The 17,763-nt window shown below is 36.6% G+C and overlaps 1 protein-coding gene across 8 annotated transcripts in view; it reads left to right on the plus strand.

Annotated features, from left to right (window-relative positions):
* ARHGAP32 (Rho GTPase activating protein 32) overlaps positions 1-17,763 on the plus strand; it is a 291,821-nt gene that overhangs the window by 205,441 nt on the left and 68,617 nt on the right. For all 8 annotated transcript variants that reach the window (XM_049109759.1, XM_049109758.1, XM_049109760.1 and 5 more), the window contains one exon: positions 16,400-16,481. In XM_049109759.1, the coding sequence (XP_048965716.1) occupies positions 16,400-16,481 (82 nt within the window). The remainder of the gene's footprint in view (positions 1-16,399; positions 16,482-17,763) is intronic.

The following is a 17,763-nucleotide window of genomic DNA, read 5'->3' on the forward strand; positions in this document are numbered from 1 at the left end:
TGAGATCCCTGATTTTTAATATGAAATAACTAGAATAATGGCTTAGTCCACTGGTTTTCATATATATATACATATATATATATTAATTTAGATTCAGTTAACCAGGATATAGTACATTATTAGTTCCCACATACTTTTTTTAAAAATGTTTGTTTATTTATTTATTTATTTATTTATTTATTTATTTATTTATTTATGATAGTCACAGAGAGAGAGAGAGAGAGGCAGAGACACAGGCAGAGGGAGAAGCAGGCTCCATGCACCGGGAGCCCGATGTGGGATTCGATCCCGGGTCTCCAGGATCGCGCCCTGGGCCAAAGGCAGGCACTAAACCGCTGCGCCACCCAAGGATCCCCCCACATACTTTTTTAACTCTGAATTGTTAATCAGACAGAAACTTACATACAACCTCAGTGTGAGAAAAGGCAACAGTGGAATTGCCCTGGTTAGTTGAGTCAGGCACCCTGGGTGTTAAACCCTGTGGAGTATGTTTGATTGACCTTCCTTGGGCATCCTGCAGCATCTCAGAGGAGCCTCAGTAGAGCTGTGTACAAACATCACCACTGGAAAACCACTTGTTTAGGTTACCAGTATACCTTAGTTTATGTAGTGGATGTATTACATCTCAGACTATTTTATAATTTTAATTTTTAAAAGCCAGTTCACATTCTAAAAATGTTAGAGAAACTTGGTTTTTATAAGAACATTTTAAAAAAGATTTTATTTGTTTTAGAGAGAGAGTGTGAGCAGAGGGAGGAGCAGAGGGAGAGGGACAAGCCAGTTCCATGCCAAGTGCAGAGCCTGATGTAGGGGCTGGATCTCACTACCTTGAGATCATGATCTGAGACAAAAATCCAGAGTCAGACACTGGACTGACTCAGCCACCCAGGCGTCCCCATAAGAACATTTTTTGTGTGACTTTTTTTAGAAGGATAATATTCAGATTTTAAAATTTCTCTATGTAAATTATGTCTGAATTCTTAGAATTTCATATATTATGGTATAGATGAGTGATACTAGTTCAGAATGCAAATAATCACAAATATTACTTAGGTGAGTTTTTTTTCCTACTGAGTATTGCTATTCGGAAGGTTCATCTCTTCCTTCTTTTTTATATTAGGTGCTGTATTAGTTGACTGGGTCTGCTATAGCAAAATACTGTAGACTGGGTGACTCGAATAATAGGGATTTATTTTGTCAGGCATTCTGGAGGCTGAAGTCCAAGATCAAGGTGTTGTTAGAGTTGGTTTATTCTGAGGTCTCTCTGCCCAGCTTACCTTCTCACTGTGACTTCACATGCTCTTTCCTCTTGTGTGCACATATCCCCAGTATCTCTGCCCGTGTCCTAATCATCCCTTCTTATAAGGACATCTGTCAGATTAGCATAGGCACACTCATATGACCTCACTGAATCTTAATTACCTCTTTAAAGACACTGTCTCCAAATACAGTCACATTCTCAGATACTGGGGGTTAGGGCTTCAACATATGAATTTGGGGGCGGGGGATATAGAATTCAGCCCATCATAGGTGCCAACCAGCCCTTTAGGGCTGGTTGGAAGGCCCTTCAGGGACCCTCTCACACAGACTTGATAAGGAGCAGGGACCTAACTGAGCCAGCGGTCCTCTAGGCTCCTAGCAGGCACAGCTTAGAGGCATTGGCCATAACTGCTGAGAGTTTGAGGGCTTTGGGAGGAAGGAGCCCTGGAAATGGCTGTTCCATGGGTGCTCTGCCCCTCAGCTCCCATCCTCAAGTAGCAAGGAGGCTGGGCAGCATCTGACGGAGCCCCTCTCATTCTCACAGGTTGGTATCGGGTAACTTACTGCATTCATGGAAGAAGGTCCTCTTGACTCTGAGCACCATGCCCATGGCAGAACAAGGAAAGCAAGTAGTCCTTAGTGTTCTCCTCCAGACCTCTTAGATGCATGGTAGATTCAGAGCCCAGCCAGATTCCCTGAGTTCTAGGAAGGTTTCCTGGAGGAGGTGACTTTGGAATGCAGTCTTATACATTTCTTCTAAGGACAGGATGTCCAGATGACCAGGACACACAAGTTAGACATGAAACAGCCTGTAGCTAACTCAACTGATCTGAACATACAGATGGACTTTGTGAACTGTGCTTTGTCATTGGACCATGAGGGAGGACATACCAGGGCAGGAAACCTGTGCTAATAATGTAGGGGTGGGCTTGACTTTGAGGTAGCTTCCAGTAGTTTTTCCTGGGGATCAAGACCATTTAGAGCTGATGGTTTTCAGGAGACAGAGTGAAGAGGAGCAAGGATGTGGGTCACTGCTTCCCAGTATGGAAGCCAGCTCTGGTGTATATCATACTCTAAGCACTGCTGGAGAGCTTTTTGGAAACGTGATCTTCAGTATGCAGACCATGTGCATCTCCACTTGCAGGTCTGCTTAACTTGATGTGTTTATGATTGGTGTTACACGGACTCCACTTTTTCTTTTCTTAGAGTGGTATGTGTTTGTGGTCTCCTTTCTGGCTCACTCTCAAGGCAGGACAAGGTGGAGGCGTTAGTGTGCCTTTCCTTTGTATTGCTGTGAACTCATGCTGTGCAGTTGCTGGGTTATCACTTTATTTTATTATTATTTAAGAAAATAATTAATAGACCTTAATTTTTAGTACAAATTTACAGAATAATTGAGCAGATAGTATACAGAGTTTCGTATAATCCCCCATCCCCCAACGGATATATATATAGTTTCTCCAATTATTACATCTTGCTTTATAAATTCATTGTGTAAAATTGCCAATATGGTGATTTTTATTGGCCACCAGCTGATTTGCAGAGATTATAGACAGAACAGAGTAAGTACTGTTTCTAGAAGAGTTGCCTGATGATCTGATGCTCCTCAGATCTTGGCCAAAATCACATGGATACAGAATATATGTATATATATATGTATATATATATGTATATATGTGTGTGTGTATATATATATATATATATATAATACAGAATGTCAGTTTACATCCTGCCCCACAACGATTGCAATAGTTTTGGGGATTGCTGTTTTGTTATAAATAAACCAAATTTCATACACTATCATTAACTATAGCTCATTGTTTACATTAAGATTCAGTCTTTGTGATATATAGTTCTGTGGGTTTTTTTAAAATTATTTATTTATTCATGAGAGACAGAGAGAGAGAGAGAGAGAGAGAGAGAGAGAGAGAGAGGCAGAGACACAGGCAGAGGGAGAAGCAGGCTCCTCACAGGGAGCCCGATGTGGGATTCGATCCTGGGTCTCCAGGATCACGCCCTGGGCTGAAGGGAGACACTCCACTGCTGAGCCACCCAGATGTCCCCTGTGGGTTTTAATAAAGGCATAATGATATGTATCAACCATTACAGCTTCATACAGAGTAGTTTTGCTGCCCTAACCCCTGTGCTCTACCTTTTCATCCTTCTCTCCCCATAACCCCTGATAACTACTAATCATTTACAGTCTCCATAGTTTTGCCTTTTCCAAAACATCATGTAGTTGGAGTCATATAGTATGTAGCCTTTCCAGTTTGGCTTCTTTCACTTAGCAGTTTGCATTTAAGGTTCTTCCATGTCTTTTCATGGTTCAGTAATTCCCTTTTTGTCACTAATATTAATTGTTATGAATGTGCCAGAGTTTATTTTTCCATTCATTATTAAAGGACATCTTGGTTGTTTCAAGTCTTTGGCAGTTATTAATAAAGCTGCTATAAACATCCATATGCAGGTTTTTGTGTGGATATAAGTCTTCAGCTCCTTTGGGTAAATACCAAGGAGCGCAGTTGCTGGATCATATGGTAAGCCTATGTTTAGCTTTGTTAAGAAACCACCAAGCTGTCTTTCAAAGTGGTTGTCCCATTTTGCATTCCTACCAGCAATGATATTGTTCAGCATTCTCACCAACATTTGATAGTTCTCAGGTTTTTTTTTTTTTTTTTTTTTTGATGGGGGGGGATTTTAGCCTTTTTTTTTTTTTTTTTGAAACCAAACACAAATACTTTTTATTTATGGGATATCATTTTACATCAATTCCATTAAAACCTAAAACCAGTTTGCTGTACTCAAGTTAGGTGGCATAACAGTGTTTTAGTTAAGCTGGAGTCACAGGTTTATGGACGTAATGCAGATACCGACGACACAAAGCGTTCACAGTTACAGGTTGGCTGCTGTCCGTTTAACAGTAACCCCCAGGGGAAAGGTTTTTTTATGATAAAAAGCAACCCACGTTTTGGTCTCATTTACAGACACCCAACATTTAGTTGGTCAATGGATTCTATACATTTATTATACAACATATGAAAGAATAAAAGATAAGGCTTACAGAGGCTTATTGTTCAGCATTCTCACCAACATTTGATAGTTCTCAGGTTTTTTTTTTTTTTTTTTTTTGATGGGGGGGGATTTTAGCCATTTTAATAAGTGTGTAGTGGTATTACATTGTTATCTTAATTTGCAAATAAAATCCAGGTTACAGCATTTAATAATATACTTAAGGGTGTTTTACTGCTGTCTTTCTTTCTTCTATTATAAGTAATTATTCCTTTACCTCTGATTTTCAAACTTTAGTATACTCAAAAGTCACCTGGGGAATCTTGTTAAAGTGTAAAGTGCAGGAACTAAGCCCAAAAATTCTCTCAGTGGTTGTGCGATAGGATGTAAAACCACATTTTTATCTGTCATTCTGGCCCAAGTATTCTCAGACAACTCTTCTAGAAGCATTGCTTGTTCTGTGCTGTAGGTAAGCTCTGCACATCATCTGGTGGTTGATAAAGATTTTGCCAAGTTCTAGTTTGTGTATTGTTTTAGACCATAATTTAGCTGTGGGAACAGAAGGATTAGTTCATCCATGTGTTTTAATTATACCGTGACTCTGTTTCTTTTCTTAAACTTCTGGGAGTAGGAAGTGTGAAATTATATTAACTATAGTAATTTGAAATTCTGAAATCTGTTTTTACTTTGTTTCCTAAAGTATATACTGAATCTTTTACCTTTGTTTTATGAAGTGTTTCATCATAGAATGTACGTAAGCATAAAAACACAAAACACAAAAACCACAGCTATTTTATTTTCTCATTTTTAAAACTAAATGGACTCAGATTTTGTGTCTGGCTATAGACCCTTCTTGGAAAAATGAGGTAAGATGTCTGGAGAGCCCTTTTTCTTAGGTAAAAGTCATAACACAATTATAAAATGTTAGTGTCTTTGAGGATTATTTGTTTGTATAGGCAGTATCTCAGAGTTTCATCTGGGAGCTGTTAGCATCAGAATGATTGGAAAAACATGTTAAAACTAGGGATTACCAATTAGAATCTTAGGGGATGGGGACAGGATTAAGAGGTTTATCAAGTTCTTTAGATAATTATGAAGCCAAAATATGATAACCATGGAGCAGCCTCCCATTGTTTATCCTGTACATAGATAAAAGAAGAAATTAGACACAGTTTAGCAAATGTTCTCTTTTCCAACTTGGAAATTTTTCTTTTCTTTTTTTTAATTTAAATTTGATTTGCCAATATAAAGCATAACACCCAGTGCTCATCCCATCAAGTGCCCGAGGAAATCTTTCTTAAAACACGTTTGGGATGCACTTAATTTAATGGATAGAATACCACTTAGAGATTGATAGGATTTTATACAGTTCACGTTCTCTTAGTTCTCCCCAAGATGTTAAAGGATCAGCTTTTTAATTTTTCATAGTTGCCCTAGAGTGTCATGCAAGTATCCTTGTGCACAAATATGAGAGAAGCAATTCTTGAATAAAACAGTGTCCTTACCTCAGGAGTTTAATGTTGTTCTAAATAACTTATTTTCAGAAAAGTATTACTTATTCAAAGGGATGATATTTGGAAGCCTGTCCCTTGTAGTAGTTCAATGGAGGAAGGAGGTTTACCTGTGCATTTATAAAAAGACCATTTATTTATTTATTTATTTAAAGACCGTATATTTACATATGGGATCCAAAGCTGTGCCTTTTCATTACTTAGTATTAGATGGGGCACAGTACTTCCTCTCTTGCTTGATTTTGGGAGATCATATAAATTTTCATTTATAATGTTAAATAACTTCAAGGAAAGGGAGTATGTGAATAAAAGCAATTGTAAGACTTCTTCAGTGCTTCTTAAGTGCACTGTTCTAAGTGCTTTCATTGACCTTTAATTCTTACAGCTCTGTGAAGAAGGTACTGTTACCTCCTACTGATGACAAAACTAAAGCATGGAGTAAAACAACTAACCCATTGTTATTCTGCTGTTTAATACCAGAGCTTAGATCAAATCCTAGATATTCTGGGCAAAGAAGAGATCATGGTAGTAATTTAATGAACCAGTGGTGGCTTGTACTTGTTGACTTGTAGGAATCATAGGTTTCTTTAGCAGCAAGAATGATAGTGGATCATCTCATCCTAACCTGTCATTTAAAAATTACAGAAATCTAGAGACAAAAGATTTAGAAAAATTGTTTTGATTCACAAAGACAGTACATACTGGTACAGCCAGGACCAGTTTGTAAGCTTGGTGAGTTCCAGTTCTGTATTTTTTTCCTCCTTGAATCATAAAAAGATACAAATTTTCCTAAATTATTTTTCATATTTCTTGTTGCTGTTTTTATTTTTCTCATTAGTGCAATTGCCATTAGCAACTGCCATTGATACCTTATATTTGTTTCTTGATAACCTTTTGCTAATTTATAACATCAAAGCATGTCCTACCAAATGATATTTAAACATTCAGTTTCATGGAAATTATTGACAAAATGGCCTAGATCAGTAGTTCTTAACCTTAAGCGCTTCATACCTTCATTATAATAAATATTTTCTAAAATCCTTCCATATTTATGAAATGAAATTTATAGATGATGTAACTACATACAAACTAACAGATTTTCAAAGAAAGTAATATAATTTTTGACATATAATACAGAAGAAATACAAGTATGTTGTGTATATAAAATATACAATATATATTTGAAATATAAATATTTGGGAAAACTCCATGAAAATCTTTAATTCTAAGTGTAGTCCATAGACTAGCAGCATTAACATCAGTCAACAAATACAATAAAATCTATTTATAATAGATATGAAACACTTGGTGATATATCTGAAAGACAATATGAAAGAGCTCAACTAAGAACAGTAAAGTATTTTTGAGAAAAATCAAAGAATATCCAAAGAAGGGAGCAATATAATTTATAATTTATGTGTGGGTTGGAAGTCTTTACATTGTTAAGATGTCATTATTCTCCACATAGATCCCAGTCAAAATCTCAGCAAAGTTTTTTGTAGAAATTGATAAGCAAATTAATTCATATAGAAATACAAAGGAGCTAGAATAGAATAGCTAAGATAAATTTGAAAAACAACCAAGTTGGAGAACTAACATTGATTTGAAGACTAACTGTAAAGGTACAGTATCAAGAGAGTATGTTATTAATGGAAGGATAGACAAATAGAATAATGGAACAGAATAGAGTCCAGAAATAGACCCATACATACATGAACATACGATTTTCAACAAAAGTTCAAATCAATTCAGTGAAAAAAACATGGTCTATTTTACATATAGTATTGGAACAGTTGTTCATATGAACAAATGTTCATATGCTTGCATTACAAAACAAAACAAAACACTTTGATTTGTTTCTTAAACTGTCTGCAAAAATGAGCTCAAAATGAATTATATACCCAAATATAAAGCTTAAAGTACAAAGCTGCTCAAAGAAAACATAGGGAAAACTTCTGTGACTTTGGGTTAGGCAGAGATTTCTTAGATGCAACATGAAATAAACAATTCATAAAATAATAGTTTGAATTTCATCAAGATTGGAAACTTCTCTTTGAAAGAAATTACTGGTGAGACAATAAAAAGAAAGCTACAGACTGGGAAAAAATATTGGCAGTTATTATTGGCAGTAAAATTTTGAGTATGTTCTGACAAAGGACTTATATTCAGAACATACTTATTAAGAAACAGAACTCAATTTTAAAAGTAGGCAAAGATCGAAACACTTCACTGGAAAGATATGTCAAATAAACACATAAAGACATGCTCATTGTCATTAGTTATTAGAAAAATGCAAATTAAAATGACAGTGAGATATTGCTACATACTTATTAGAATGATGAGGCTGTGGAAGGATTGAAACAGGGTTGGTGAGAATGTAAGATACTACTATTTGGAAAACAGTCTATCAGCTTCTTAAATTAAGTAGACACCTACTACATGATCCAGCCATTCCACTCCTAGATTATTATCCAAGAGAAAAAGAAAGCCTATATCCATATGAAAACTCATATATGAATGTTCATAGAAGCTATTTATATAATAGCCCCAAACTGGAGACATATTTTATCAACAAATGATTAATGGGTAAACAAATGATGCTGTCTTTACAATGAAATATTACTCAGGAATAAAAAGGAATGAATTGCTGATCCATACAACAACATCAGTGGTCCTCAGAATAAGTATGCTGAGTGAAAGAAAACAGATAACAAAACAGTACATTCTTTTGACTCTATTCAAATACAATTGTAGGAAATGCAAAGTAACATAGAGAGATAAAAAGTAGATCAGTGGTTGCCTGGTGAGCAGGGACAGGGGTTGGATAGGGAGAGGGAGAGATTACAAAGAGATAAAAGGAAACTTTTTTTTAGGTTGATGAATACATTCAGAATCTTGACTGTAGTTATAGTTTTATAGGTGTCAGAACTTATCAAAATGTATACATTAAATATGTACAATTTATTGTCAATTATACCTCAATCAAATTGGGAAGAAAAAAACTAGAGAAGCATCTTTGACTTAGCTTTTTATGTACTCACCCCAATTGATAGTTTCCATCTCTTTATTACCTCTGTGGTCCTACATTCATATACTTTTCTTAATTCTTCATGCCATTTTTATGCTATACATTTTTATTATCACTTTCCTAGTTTGTTTGCAAAATCCTAAAATGTGCTTCTGCTTCATGTCATCCCCCCTTCCTCCTACCCTAAAAGTCATACACTACTACTAGAGCTTTCTTACTAAAACACACCTGTTCTGTCCCTCTTCTCAGAATTTGTCACTTTCATTTCATAGAAGAAACTTCAGCCCTCTTGCCATAATGTACAAGGCCCTCCGTGATCTCTGACCCCATTTTATTTCTCTAGTCTTATCTTACCAGTACTTTTATTTTATAAACTCAATTTCCAGACAGATTTAACTAACATTCCCCCCCCCCCCCCCATTACACAGGTTGCTCTTTTCATCTACTTGTTCTTCCATCTATAATGCCTTCTCTATCCTCATCTTATTCCAACCAAGGGGGAAAGATTTAAACCAACTGTAATTTTATTTTATATGTCATTGAGCTAATGTGGAAAAATGGATCTCATTTGTTAAGTACTTGTTATACATAAGCAGTTGTGCTCAATATTATCATTCCATTGGCTCCCTCCAATTTCTGCCATTACCCACATCTTCACTTGCCTTTTTATCCAGATTAGATTCTAGGGCCATCATTATTACATTTACTCAATACAAGTTTTTGCTTAAATTCTTCAGTCCTGTTTTCTCCTCTTGCTTCACTACTGGTCTCTGTTTGGCTTAATCCAAGAATGGATATTTCATTACTCTTCTTACTTAGGGTCTCATCAGTATTTGAGAGTACTTATTTTTTCCCTGATACTTTATTCTCTCAGTAGAAATGACCCAACAGTCTTAGAGTTCCTTCTATGTTCTCAGGCTTCCTTTACAAAAGGCACTTCCTCTTCTAGCAGATCCCTGAAAGTTTGAGGTCCAAGTAGCTTCTCATTCTGTGCTCTTTATCCTAGATGATTTTATTTACTCTTTCAACTTTATTTTTTTTAAATTTTATTTATTTATGATAGGCACACAGTGAGAGAGAGAGAGAGGCAGAGACATAGGCAGAGGGAGAAGCAGGCTCCATGCACCGGGAGCCTGACGTGGGATTTGAACCCGGGTCTCCAGGATCACGCCCTGGGCCAAAGGCAGGCGCTAAACCGCTGCGCCACCCAGGGACCCCTACTCTTTCAACTTTAAATTCAATTTAAAGTTTCTCATGTTTATACTCTGATTCCTGACCTTGCTTCCTTTTTTTTGAGATCTTTATTTATTTATTTGAGAGAGACAGAGAGAGGGAGACAGCAAATGAGTAGCAGGACAGGCAGAGGGAGAAGCAGACTGCCCACTGAACCGAGAGCCTAATGTGGGGCTCTATCCCAGGACCCTGGGATCATGAGCTGAGCTGAACGCAGATGTTCAACTGACTGGGACACCCAGGGACTTCTCCTGATCTTGTTTCTGAGTCCCAAACCTTAACGTTCTATGTAAGAGTAATGTTTTTAAAAGTAGAAGTTAGGGAGCTGGGATTTGATGTTTAGCAGACAGTGTAAATAAAACAGAGAAACCAGAAGCAAAGTGGTGTTTCCTGGGATATAAAGGTGGGGAACACAAATAGGAATATCTCAAAGAACCAATATAAAAAAATCACTAGATGAAAACAGGGCCTGGGAAGTCAGGAACTGAGGGAATTTGCTTCCAGTTTATTCCTTTCTATGTAATAACAGCAGCTGCTTCTTTGTCTCATTCTCCCTTTTTTTGAAAACTACTTTCTTGTTCTAACCAACTCAGTTGAGATAATTAAAGATTCAGACATAGTTCCAAAATCTTAAGAGACGGACTAATTGACTAACTTATGGTCTGATGAACTGTACTGGGATGGTATTGGCAGGGACACACGGTCTGGACTGGACAGAGAGATCCTAATGAAGAGTGGGTTCTTTAAGAATATTTGGGGAGTGGGAGGAAAATAATTGGCATTTCAAGGTGGGAGAGCATCAGTTTGTCTTGGTTTGAGTCTCCTGAGTGATGTGATTTTTCTTCAGTACAGAGGCATGCAAGTAGGGTGGTATATTGATTTATTTAGGGGGGGTTCCTGGATTGGTTTGGCAGAAGGTTAATATGTCAGGGAAATTAAGGGTACTGATATTTTTTAAAGTTCAAATGATCAATGACATGTTCATACTGGGTAGGAAAAAAAGAGATTGGAAGGGGACTAAGGACCCTAGTGGGGAAATATAGAGGGGGAATGGGGATCCAGTATCTGAATTAGAGCTTCAATTGTCATGGAATATATGAACACAAGAGGGCTGGGTGGAGAGGAAGTTGGAGTCTAAAGATGAAAAATTGGAAATTCTCTGAGGCCACATAGTTCCAGTTGATGAAAAATCTGTGGTATATCTCTGGAAGTAAGAGCATTATTTTACTTAATAAAAAAATGTTTTGGGGATCCCTGGGTGGCTCAGCAGTTTAGCACCTGCCTTCGGTCCAGGGCGTGATCCTGGAGTCCCAGGATCGAGTCCCACATTAGGCCCCTGCATGGGGCCTGCTTCTCCCTCTGCCAGTGTTCTGCCTCTCTCTTTGTTTCTCATGAATAAATAAATAAAATCTTTAAAAATAAATAAATAAATAAATAAATAAATAAATAAATAGAATCTTAAAAAATATATTTTGTTATGCTAACAGCCCTAAAAGTTTCACTAGCCCTTAATTTCATAAATCAACCATTAGAATAGGAGTTTTTAAAAAAAAATCTGTGATCAGCACATTGTTGTGTTGAAATTCCTTTTAGATTTTGATTAGTTGATTAGTCTCTCTCAGAGAGACCATAGTTAGGATTAGGCTCCATTGGTAAGCAATGACTTCTTTCCATTCCCACTGTAACCAAAGCTCCAGCTTTACATTATTGCAGTAGTTTCTTATCTAACATTCCCTCTAAGTTGTACCAAAATATTTTTTTTCAGTACATTCACTTTTGTAACCAAACCTATTTCTTTTATAGTTTAAGCCTATCCTCAAGGTAGAAGAAGGTCAGAAAAATCAGATTGCAGTCTGTTACATTTAGGTCTGTCTTCATTTACTTGCAGAGAGGGAGCCGTATACCTGTCAAGCTGTTTGAAACCTATTCCCAGGAGCTATTAGAGTTAGGACAGGCCCTGGACTGAATATATAGTATAAATTGGTGGTGAGCCAGAACAAGTTGTGAAATTTTTAGGAATTTTGTAGTACAATTGTGAAACACAGCCGCTATTAAAAATTAAAGCACATAAATGTATAATTAAGTGCTTTATATTAAAAACAAAGGTAATAAATACTTAAAATTTCATTAGTAGTTATTTTACTATATTTTATTGTTATCTGTGCTCCTGAGGTATTTTCCATCTAGTGTTATGTATCCTATAAATACTAGCATAACAGGCTATTTTGTGTCTCTTTTCAACTCTGCATTCAGTTGTATCATGTTAGTAGCTTGAAATAAGCCATGGTAGGAGTATTTATAACAGGGATTCTGGCAAATGTTGTAAATCAAGGCCTTTCCTCCTGAAGGGCCAGTTGTACAACTTTGACCAGCACCCTGTGGGATATATAGTAGTCCTCCCTTATCCACAGGGATTCTTTCCAAGGCCTCCAGGGAATGCCCAAAACTATGGATAGTAGTGAACCTTACATATACTGTGTTTTTCCTATGCATTAACACATACCTAATGATAAAGTTTAATTTATAAATTAGGCACATGAAGAGATTTACAATAATAATATAAAACAGAAGAATTATAAAAATGTAGTAAAAGTTACATGAATATGGTCCCTCTCTCAAGATATATTTACTGTACTTAATCCTTCTTGCAATGTTGTAAGATGATAAAATGCCTATGTAATGAGATGAAGTGAAGCGAATGTGATAGAACATTAGGCTGCTGTTGACCTTGACAATGCAAGAGGAGGCGGATCATCTGCTTCCAGACCATGGTTGACTGTGGGTAACTGAAACTGAAACAAAACCTGTGGATAAGAGTGGAAGGGGGACTACTGTCATAATATTGCTTGCTTTTTCTAACTTTTTTTCAAAGACTTGGAGGAAAACTACCATATTGAAAGGTTTTTTTTTTTTTCCTTCCAGTAAGCTCATCCCTAACCTGTTGGCAGCCTTATCTTTACATTGTTCTTTTCCTCCTTTTACAAGATTTTTATTACCTACTCCTCCACCCTGTGAGCCCTAGATATTGGTCTTTTCTCTCTCCTTATTGCTGGAGTTGAATCTCATTTTGATCCCTGCCAATATACCCAATTTTCCTCACCTTTCTCAGCCATATAAATTAGAGCTTTAGACATTGTCACTGCCGGCAGAAGGAATAATATATGAAACAGGATGACATAGCTTGTAGATCATATTACCAGAGTTCCAGTCACTGTTAACATTGGACGTTTTGAGTTTATCAGAATTGTTTATATTTGGTGAAATACTAGCTTAAGTATGAATCAGAAAAGTGAATGTTCATTAATTGTATTTTTAGGGTTAGTTACTTTCTTTTTTTCCCCCCTGGGGTTTAGTGGCATTCTTGTGTATATTTTCAAGAGAACACAGCTTCATGTTTTGCAATGGAAATTTTATAATAGGAAAATAGAATCTATTTGCCTTTCACAAATTTCTAGAATCATCTCTCCCAATAAAAGACTTATTAACAGGAGTGCTTTTGGTTTCAAGAAACAGAAAAGTGAACAGAAAAAGCGATTGATTGCCTCTGTTGAGTTAGCAACTTAATGATGCTAGGCAGGAGTTTTTAAGATTCTCTTGGCCTGTCTTTTAAGTTCTAATGATGGTTGCTACAGATCCAATCTTGATACCTGCATCACAACAGGAGGAAGGAGATAGAATAGTAGCAGTAGAGCTGTATTTGAATGTGCTGTGGCTACAATCGGATGCAAGGAGTCTGGGCGCTGAATATGTTGTTTAGCTAATAGTAAGATTATACTTCATCCTTTATTATACTTATGATAAAGAGAGACAAGTGAGCAGGAATTGGAGAGAGGCATTAAATGAGACTACCATGGACCTCTACATAGTACACAAGAGCTTGTTCACTCATACATCTAAACCTAATGGACTGAGACAAATTAAAAATATGCAGATGTAGCTAATATATATGATATAGTTCTCCAAAGAAGTTCATTAAGCTTTGTTCAGTCTAGGAAGTGATGGAAAACTAGTTTTTTTTTTTTTGCTGAAAGATAATTCGAGTTTAGAAACTAGATTAGATACTTTCACACAAATTATTGTGGTAGCTAATGTTATCCCCATCTTTACAAATTAGGAAACTGAGACAGATGTTAACTAATTTGCTCCAGATTACTGAGCCTAGTAAATGGACAGGCCAAGTTTAGAACCTGGTCTTTTCAATCCAGAAAATTGCAAACAAACGTTTATAAATCGAAATGAATTCTAATTTTATGGAAAGAGTATTTGATGGGAAAAAAAACCTGGTCCGCACATGCAGAAGGAGCTAAGTGTTCTGTGTCATCTACTTAATGGAGGAGCCTGAGCCCTCTAGGCTTGTAGTAGCTAGTGTATTGAATGCTAACACTTAGTGGGTGCTTACTATATGCATTTGCTTATACTGATCCATTTAGTTCCTTTTTTTTTTTTTTTTAAGATTTTATTTATTTACTCATGAGAGAAACAGAGAGAGGCAGAGACATAGGCAGAGGGAGAAGCAAGCTTCCTGTGGGGAGCCTGATGCAGGACTCGATCCCAGGACCCTGGGATCACGACCTGAGCCCAAGGCAGACACTCAACCACTGAGTCCCAATCCATTTAATTCTTATAACAATCCTTATGCACTAGGTACTATTACTGTGTTTAGATGAAGAAACTGAAAACAGGGAGACTAAGTCACAAACCTGATCTTGCGAGTGAAAGACCTAGAATTGAACCCAGGCATTCTTACTTTTGAGGCTGCACATTAACTATGACACCATCTACCCTCCTATAACTGATTTGTGTAAGAGAGAATGAGAAGGATTTCTCAAGGTGATTCTTACCTGGTTCTAATCGATCTTGGAAGAATTTCTACTGGTTTAGCTATGTAGGATGTTGAATTATATATGGCATGAAATTTCACGAGTAAAATGAACACTTAAAGCTTCATTTTGGAAGGCAAGTCATAGGGACTTTAAGAATCCCAAATTCAGAGATCTTTTAAGCAAAACTGATACCTTGTTAATAACCCCTTTTCAGCTCATGATAACTGGTTACATCTTCATAATTTTAAGAACTACCATGGAATATCGATCCAGAAGTTGGAATAAGAAAGCAGCAAATGCATATGTGAAAATAATCCCATATAGATAGAAATTATACAGCTCAGAACTTGATGATGAATCATAACTTTTGGAAGACCATTCTATTCTTCCCGAGTCTGTCAACAGAGGGATGTAAAAAGTGATGTAGTTTTCATGTTCAGTTTCAACATCTGTTGCATGGTAGCCTGATTATATTCCTATCTAAGGAAACATCTATAAATATTGGCAAAGACCTCCTTTTTACTTTTGTTTCCAGGCTGTTTATCTCTGTATTTATTCTCTTGGCTATGTAGTGTATCTCTGTATGATCTGGGTGGTCTGTGGGTGAGCTCGGTATTTTCCTGATACAACTACTTAGGATTCCTTACCTAACACCATAGGCAGTTCTGCTACTAGGTCAATGTGGTGTGTTTCTCAAAGCAGGGTCTGTCATTACTGCTGAGATTGGTTGGTTTCTTCTCTTTTGCTTTCCCACTTATTCATATGCTACTAGCTCTTTCACGACAGTAGATACTGGGATTTGAAATGAGTGCTTGTTTCACCAATTTATTTTTGTCCTGTCATTTTTTTCATGAAACCTGTGAGAGAATGAAGGGAAAACGCACAAAAAATGTGAATGTGGTTTAGTGTTGATTTTTTTTTTATTTTTTTTTAATTTATTTATGATAGTTACAGAGAGAGAGAGAGGCAGAGACACAGGCAGAGGGAGAAGCAGGCTCCATGCACTGGGAGCCCGACGTGGGATTCGATCCCGGGTCTCCAGGATCGCGCCCTGGGCCAAAGGCAGGCGCCAAACCGCTGCGCCACCCAGGGATCCCTAGTGTTGATTTTTTTAAAAAAATTAGGGAGAAGACAATAAATGTAAATGTTGGTCTTAGAGATACCAACACAACTAAGTTGAAATTTCAGCAACATAAGTTAGTAAGAGGTAAAAATTGTATGTAGTCCATGTATAGCTTGGTATTAGATTAAATATTTTAATTGGTGTAAAGAAAAAGTTTGGGAAATTAAAAACTAAAACTGAAAAAAGCAGACTTAGATATTTGAACTAATAGAACACAACTCTGTATACACATAGCAACAGATTGTTTTATTATTTGTTTGTGTAATTGGTATCATCTGTGATTTAGAGTCTTGGAATAATAGAATCCTTTGGGAGGGACTGTGGAGTACATTACTGGAATTGAATTGGCAGTGTTCACACACTGGTCTATGCTCCGGTTTAGAATCCTCTCTTTGCTGCTTTTCTTCTTTAGGTGGGACTCTTCCCTGGACACTGTGTTGAGTTAATTAATCAGAAAGTTCCCCAGTCAGTGACCAACTCAGTGCCAAAACCAGGTGAGTAAACTCTTCCATTAGTGTGGTTATTTTATCAACTGCTTATAGAAACAGATTTTCTCTTTTCATTAAACACATAGTTTGGTTTGCTGTTCTTTCCACTTACTGACATAATATGCATCCTTAATTTTATGTGGTTTTGATTTTTAATTTATTTTTATTTCTCGATTGATCATGTCACAAAGGTGCATTCAACATTTTAGATAATTTCAAAGAACTCCTTGGTCCATTAAGCCTTGTCATCATTTGTTTTTATAATTATTATAGCTTATTGAAGAACACAGTGATAAAGGAAAAATAACAGGTTTAAAGAACTCACACAGATGGTATGATTAGCTGAAAATTAATAACTTAAAGGGAATGTATATTTTATCAATGACTATGAACATCAAACTATTTTATTTTTAACAACTATTTTCAACAGCATTTTTCATTACTTAGTATATTTACAGTGCTTTGTAAATATGTGGACTGTTTTGTGAATAAATAAAGCAGTGTTACAGGGGGTGGAAATCAAGAAAATGGAAGTTTTTGTTCTTACGGGGGTGATTTAAGCTAGGCAAATTCTATAGAATACTTAGCCTAGAAGTTTTTAGTGTGATATAAATTGTTTAAAGGAAAACAAAGAATTTGGAGAGAAGAGGAAGTAATTGAATTTATTTCTACTTGTATTATATTCCCTTTCCCTTTCTCTGCCATCCTCCCTACTCTGCACCAGTAGAAGAAAAATAAAAAGAAATCTGGGGCTCAGAATTTATTTGGACTGTTTTCCTTAAAGTATTTTCTAGGGTTAGGACCTATTTGTAAGAATTAGGGGGCAAAAAAGCTTATTTAGTATTTTCCTGCCTCTGTCCCCAAAGCACGCGTCAGACCATCTTTGCTTATAGTATTTAGGTAAAGGTAAAGGGCAATAACCCCTTTTGAAGCTTATTTCTTCACAGGAGGTTAGGAATTTTAAAATTTTAGGCAGGCTCCCTTTATTGTTTCGTAGAGAAAAATCCTTCAGAGTTATGTTCTCTGAAGTTTTTCTTGAGCCAGGATTCTTAGTCTCTTTTCAAGACATCTTTATCCTCTGTTTAATCTCACTTCTTTGGGTAAACACTATTAAAACTTTCTAGGCAGCCCGGGTGGCTCAGTGGTTTAGCGCCACCTTCAGCCCAGGGTGTGATCCTGGAGACCCAGGATTGGGTCCCACATTGAGATCCCTGCATGGAGCCTGCTTCTCCCTCTGACTGTGTCTCTGCCTCTCTCTCTCTGTGTCTCTCATGAGTAAATAAATAAA

This window comes from Canis lupus, chromosome 5 (assembly GCF_003254725.2).
Source record: "Canis lupus dingo isolate Sandy chromosome 5, ASM325472v2, whole genome shotgun sequence".
In the NCBI taxonomy this organism is placed as follows: domain Eukaryota; kingdom Metazoa; phylum Chordata; class Mammalia; order Carnivora; family Canidae; genus Canis; species Canis lupus.